At 43.6% G+C, this 6,759-nt stretch overlaps 1 protein-coding gene across 3 annotated transcripts in view; it reads right to left on the bottom strand.

The window, feature by feature from the left end:
* LOC131885809 (uncharacterized) overlaps nucleotides 1-6,759 on the bottom strand; it is a 51,860-nt gene that overhangs the window by 8,178 nt on the left and 36,923 nt on the right. For 2 of the 3 annotated variants that reach the window (XM_059233982.1, XM_059233980.1), the window contains exons 6-7: nucleotides 526-682; nucleotides 1-218 (exon numbers count right to left, since the gene is read on the bottom strand). The exon at nucleotides 1-218 is cut by the window's left edge and continues 135 nt beyond it. In XM_059233982.1, the coding sequence (XP_059089965.1) occupies nucleotides 1-218; nucleotides 526-682 (375 nt within the window). The remainder of the gene's footprint in view (nucleotides 219-525; nucleotides 683-6,759) is intronic. The other variant, XM_059233981.1, reaches the window with a different exon arrangement.

The following is a 6,759-nucleotide window of genomic DNA, read 5'->3' as shown; positions in this document are numbered from 1 at the left end:
ACGGCCAACGAAGTTCCGATCGAGTGGCCCGATTCCACGGAGATCAAGCTCGCGATTTTGCCCTCGGCATGGGCCTCCATTAGACTGGTTGAATCGTTGACAAAAGCCAGATGATTGGGATACTGATTGATCATACGCTTGATGAGATCGATTTGTTCCAGGGTGACTTGGACCGCATCACGGTGTTGAGAACCACAAGGCGCGTAGGCCACCCACAACTAGAAATTGAGCAGGAATTGGACGGTGAGCAACGACCAACCAGCAACCAGGAACCAGCCAGGATAAAGCTCTTTAAAGCCAAGGGGGATTGACGGAAAGTTTTGACCCAAAATACTCAGCTAGTTTGCTCGCTACGAATACTTTTGGGATGAGGCTGATTGTGCATCATCAAAACTTGTGCTGCACACACCATGGAGGGCTGGCTACCGTTCATCGCTTGATTTGGGTGGGCGGCCTTCATCCACTTGCCCACCTCGAAGGCCTTTCCTGAGTCATAAATTGCGAGGTCAGCAAAAAAGGACTTACCTGGGCCCCGACCCGGCCCTGTTTCAGCCGATTTAGATCTGTGTGTGACCAGGCGCTTCGACTCCACGGAGAGATGTTCCGTAAATCATAGGTGAAGTTGACTGTGTGAATCTTGTTGTGGATAAACTTCCGAATGTTCCAAGGTAGATCATTGTGACTGGAAGAGAAGCAGAGGGAGTGGACCATCATGATTACGGCATGGAATGGCATTATTAGGATCGTTTTCCCCTGGAATTGGATACGTTCCAACTTCCGGATCCATATCTTAAAACACAAGGTCCCACTATTAGTACAGTACAATAGTTCCTTTTTTTCCTTAAAAAAAATTCAACCAATCACGTACGTGAAGATCAGGTTCTTTGGGGATAATCACCGCTCAAGATTATCGCTGGGACCTGTCATGCAGTAAGTACCAGATCAACTGATAATAAATCATAAGTAGAGCGATGTCGAGCATCTCTGTCTTGATCCCAAAACTTGATTCCCAAATGGAGTCATGTCTGGCTTCCCCTCGATAAATCAAGCGTGTTAGTTTCTACAGTACATAGAGTGAGAGTGAGAGTGGTTGTTGTCGTTGTTGTTGTTGTTGTCGTTGCAGGATAACTCAAATTAAAACCAGGAACCATTAAGCTCCTATTTAGAAGTCTACAAGGAAACTCAAATCACGAGGGCTGTCTCCAAGTTGATGTTTCAGGGAAATTAATTGTTTCTCTCCTCTCCAGGAAGTTGGGACACAAAACGAGGGGAAAGCGAGTCAAGCCAGAGCTCTTCATCATTCTCTTTTTATCATCATCCAAGTTTGAAATGACAGCGAATCGTCGCAAGCAGAGAAATTAATCTCAAATGGGAGGCCATTCAATCCCTTGGCTTGACGAGCTCGGCCAAAGAGAGAGAAAGAGGGACAAGGTCTGACGCGAGTTATTAAAAACGAGAGCCAAGTTTCCAGCTCTTCAGAGAATTTTCAAGATCGGATCGCTCGTTATATGCTCGAGCATTATGCTGAGGGTGTATTTCCTTTGTGAGCACTCCCCTCCCCATCCATACGTTACATTGAGCTCCAGAGAGACTTGACAAGACAAGATGGAATATTCAAGGTTTTCTCCAAACAGACGCCAGTCTCCCCCTCTTTCAAATTGATGAGCTGCCCGGCAAAATAACAACAACAACAACAACAACAACAACAAGAACATCATCCTGTGTCTTCTCTCGTGGAACTTCAAAGGCTATGAATAAAAGGGGAAATCTTTCTTGGCACCTATGCTCGTCTCCAGTTTTCAACCTTGGAAGCAGATAATCTGAAAGTGCCAAGAGGAAAAATCCAAAGGCCCGAAAGCTATTTCGACACTCTCGTTCTCATATGATCCAAAACAATGCTGTTCCCCTCCTGTTCCTGGTCTTGAGTGCTGAGCGTCCTTTCCCGTCCTTGAGTGGAAATTTTGGGTTCGCGGATCAAGGTTTTTTTTTCTTCCTTTGCTTGAAGGAACATTGTGCAAAGTCTTGAGCATTTCCGATCAATGCAGTATTTTGAACATGGAAATGAAGTGAAGCAAACGCCCTGAAGAGTGGCATCCAATCTTCATGTTGGCAAAAGTGTGCCACATCGGGTGCTCTTCTTTCAAATTTGGAACAGCGTGCACAATCAAACCCCCTTTGAAGAGGCACACTTGGCCGTGGGTTCCATGGCAACCCTGGACATTGGGGACTTGAGATCAAGGGACCGCAAGGACAGAGGACGAGCGGCCTTCCTTGGTCTTCCACTTGGTTAGCTGTCTATCAGGTTCACTGCCGAGATGACTGGCGAATGAGCAGACTTTTTTTGCAAAATTGACGAAAACTTTTGCCCACGATGGATGGTGGTGGCAAGTAAGGCGTTCATTAGTTCAACCCCGTGTCGCTTCGCAAGCTTCGCAAGCTTCGCAAGCTTTGCAGGCTTCGTGAGCTGAAAAGACTCAAAAACTTGCCTTCGTTTACTTTTCCACCAAAAATTATGCTCAGCCACACCACGGCCTTAAAGTATTTGATCAAGGAGGATGACGAAACTTCGACGATCTGAACATGTCCTCAATCAAATAAGTGGGCATACTTGCCACGTAGTATAGTTGAAAACTTGAACAAGTTCGTTAGTCATTGTTCTCATTCCTTAGTGCTACTGATTTTATATAAGGAACAAGACAAAGGTTTTCGAGGTAGTTACGATACGTTGGCAAGTAACAGCAATAACTCCCACAATAATAACAGCTCTCATAATTGAAGCCAACGGCTTTTTTCTGGGTTATATTGGAAGGCATGAACTTCCCGTGTGTGTCTGGATGGTGTTGAGGCTCATAATTGATATTTGGAGGGCAGTGCAAACCTCGTTATAGGAAATGAAAAAAGTTATTCCATTGGGATGGTTGGGCGGCCGATGCTTTTGATTGGATGGACCTGAAAGAGTGCCGGTAAAAAAAGTAAATGGATTCTTGAACACTGATTTGGCGATTGTTTTCCTTCCACGATCTTTTACCAAGCTCTCAATTTCAAAACGCTATTGTCTATTTCCACAAAAAATCAGGCAAATATGGTCTCTTTCTGAGCTTGGATGCGCCCGACAAAAATTTTGAAAAAAAGAATCCCGTTTTTTAAGCATGCCTTGGATTAATGAAGCAGAATGCACAGTTTGACGTTGTTCTAGTTGGACTAAAGATCATAAAGTTTATCCTTTGTTTTCTGTCAAATGAGAGCCAGAATATGTGAAAAGAAAACCTGGCTGCAAATGTGATCAAAGAACAAAAGGCTTGGTTGAGTGAAAATCTCCATCCCAACTTTAATCAGATACTTCTCATTCAAAAGCAGAAACGTTCCCGAAACAAATGTGAACGTCCTCGTAGAAATGAAGAGTACAACATATGTGAACCATTTAACAGCGAAAGTATTTCTTTTTTCGATATTCTAGGTCAAGTTTTGGGAAAGCCAGCATCTGAGAAACTTGAAATCTGAAGGAGATCTTCTCGTATGTTTTGCCAGATATTCAATATTTGTTCTTGTTCTTCCTTTCCTTCAGCTCCACTTGACCGCTTTTTCGGTTTCAAAACACACAAGCGACGTATAGTACTACAGTTCCTGGAAAAAGCTAATATATTGTTTTGTTCTTCAATTTTTGCCTGAGAGAGTCCATTAGAGCCGAGTAGACCATCAGATGGTTGCTCTGATTGGTCAAACTATTCCCATGGTAGAATTTACCAAATATGGTTCTGTGAACTTCATTTTGAAGTTTCCCTGGGGAAAAAATGGCCGTGGAGAAAGTTTCATACTTAACCTGGCAAGCTACTCGGGCCCTAACAACAACAACAACAACAACAACCAACTCTTGGGACCACAAAAGAAGTCAGTGCATTGTTTGCGTTGTTTTTTAATGTTTTTAAAACTTCCCCGAATTGATGGTGAATCAATTATTTCATTATTGAGAAGAGCCTTTCAATGTAATGAAAACACTCTTCATCTCTCCAGGTTCGATATGACTGGTTCGAAACAAAGGCTAAATGAAGTTCCATCTAGATGTAAATCCCCTGGGGACTCTCGCCCACAAATGTTCTTTCGCAGTATCCATCTATTTCCATTTGGCCTTTAGACCTCTACTTTGGCAACGTTGATGGAGAAAGATGGATGAAATCCTCAATTTTGTCCCCTCAAACACACACACACACACACGAAGGCCCTGAAACGTGGAACATGGAAGTTGGAACGTGGGAAGAGGGAAGTGAGACCGGACGCTCAGCAAGGAGCCTCGAAGCCATTCATTCAATTATTCAGGGGTATTTCCAGGACAGGACTGCAACCCGTCCGAAAAACCAGGAGCCTCTGAAAGAGGGAACACGAGATCTATACGCCGAGTTTAGAGTTTAGAGCCTTGAATGCAATCTTCTCGAGGGAATTGATCCTTATCTCACCCGAAAACGAATCAAGAGGAGCCTTTTAAGGACATGTGCTTGGACGGTCGGTCGGGGTTCCAATATGAAGGCAGGGCCTCAAGAATTCTTTTTGAAGTTCGCCAATTCGAGAGCTTGGCTTGTACGTAAGACCACACGATAGAAAAATGAAGTTCACAACCGAAACAGCAAAAGGACGACCTTCCCATGATGACTTTGTTTGAGAGCGTGTCAAAGGCTGGAATTGATTGTTTGCCTGCGTGGAAACCTGGTCTTGTCGTGTGATATTTTGTACTTCAACCAGAAGATGAATCTAATAGCCACACGGGGTGTTTCCAAGTTGGTCTGGCTTTTTTGGCGATTTCTTGGTGCAACCTTGAGCAAACATGGTCAAAATTGAGCCTTGACTGGGCACACCCTTCCTTCTACGATGTGACTCTCTGTCTTTGTGTCTCCTTGACTGTGTGTCTTTCCTCTCTTTCGTTTAAAGTTTTTCCCTCTACCTCACGCAAAGAAAGCTGTAATGATTAGAGATCCATCCGCCCATCCAAGGATGGCCGTCTTCAGAATGTCCTAAAACCTGTTCCCGAATATATCCCATTTCCTCCATTGAGGCTCTAAGTCTAACAAAAGAGGAATTTGTATCTAAAACCGACCAGAATTCGAAATCCAACTTATCCTCGTATTGCATTCTATATGCTTTTTTAGTACAGTTGTTTGGTTGCAGATTGTTCTGGATCTTACATTTTTCCCAATTTGTGAACAATTTTGTGAGTTGGACACTTGTTGGAAGTCTCGGAATCTTAATGCGCGGGAGCATTCCAAAGAAGGTAATTCGATATTCCTCTGTAACTACAGCGTTCAAGGCCGGACCGAGTGAAAAGATGGAGAAGGGTCCTCACCAAGCGCGAAAGCGTTGAAAGGCATCATCGCAAAATTGAACATTACGGTCCATAGACATGGACCATTTTGGCACAAAACAAGGGTCCTAGGGAGGGGCGAGTGAGTATGAGTGAGTGAGTGAGTGAGAATCTGAAGAGCCGTGCATGTAAGGTTGTTCAAGAAAACAGTGGTAAAGGTGGCCCTTTTGGGTGCAAAGTGCCCCTTGGGCTATCATCCTTCGCACAAGATAAGCCCCTTCTTTTGAAGTCGTTGTAGGATGTTCAAAGACCAGTTGTGGCCGTGAAAGGAGCAGAAAATCATGAATCAACCTTAACACCCGATTTCATGGGAAATATAAAAAAAGGCCAGGGACGATGCGGGGAAAAACTGTTTGTTACGAAAATAAGCCTTTTAGGCAAAAACTGTCCATCTTCGCGTTTTATCCGCTCGAGCGAAAATATAATCAGGTTCCCACACAGCTTACGAACTTCGTGCACGAGATGAAAAAGCAGTAACAACAACACATGATATTGAGCCACTGCTTTCACTCGCTCAGCCTTATTTTGCCGTGTCATTGCTATCAATTATCTACTTCTATAGATATCAAGGGCTCTTCTGTGTCATTGTGGAGTGGTTGGCACAATCATAAACATCAGTAGCAACAACCCCTAGTGTTGGTATTCGCCCAGGCCTGTCAAGGCCAGTAGCTACCCAAACAAAAAGCTCTAGAGCCTAGAATCTTCATTTGACCGATACTTTCTTTCGGTCTTCTTGATGCTGGAAATGGTTAAATCAGAAATTAGGCAGAAAACTTTGTGCCCTTTCAACCCATTCCAAGCGGATGGAACTCAGATTAACACCTAGTTTGGCCGATGCCGCAAGAATTACAAGCATTTAACTTCGTCGAAAGCATCTTTTAAAAAGTTTTTTGTCGTATGGGTAACCCTCGTCCAGCCAACGAAATCAGCCATCATATCATCGATTTCTAAATGCAAATAGCCAGTGTCATGTGACACTTATTCCCTTGAAGGGGCAAACAGTGCAAAGGACTGTTTATTCGTAACCTAGTCATCATTCATACGAAGAGGGAGCAGCCAATCCAGGTTCCGGTGATTCAAATGATCTATCCCAAATTGTACGTCCAAACACGCTTTCACAAGATCGTTACTTCCGGTTGTCCTCAGCCTAAAAGAAGTTGTTAAAGATAGCTGTGTGAAAATCTCAGCTGCAATCAACCACCGGTTTAAATTCTCTTACGCTCCCTGTATGTATCATATTTTTGCCAGATTATTTGCTGGATTTTGGCACACGAGCTTCACAATACTTATTGCTATATTCCAAATTAAGACCATAAGAATGATTTGGCTGTATTAGAGTACCACCTGGCGCCGGAAGTAATCCTTTTGGACTAGAGAGCCACGAATCAGTTGATGTAGTTTATCTCGAA

This window comes from Tigriopus californicus, chromosome 8 (genome assembly GCF_007210705.1).
Source record: "Tigriopus californicus strain San Diego chromosome 8, Tcal_SD_v2.1, whole genome shotgun sequence".
In the NCBI taxonomy this organism is placed as follows: Eukaryota; Metazoa; Arthropoda; class Copepoda; order Harpacticoida; family Harpacticidae; genus Tigriopus; species Tigriopus californicus.
Note: the sequence above shows the minus strand (reverse complement) of the source record. Positions and strands in the feature narration are given on the sequence as shown.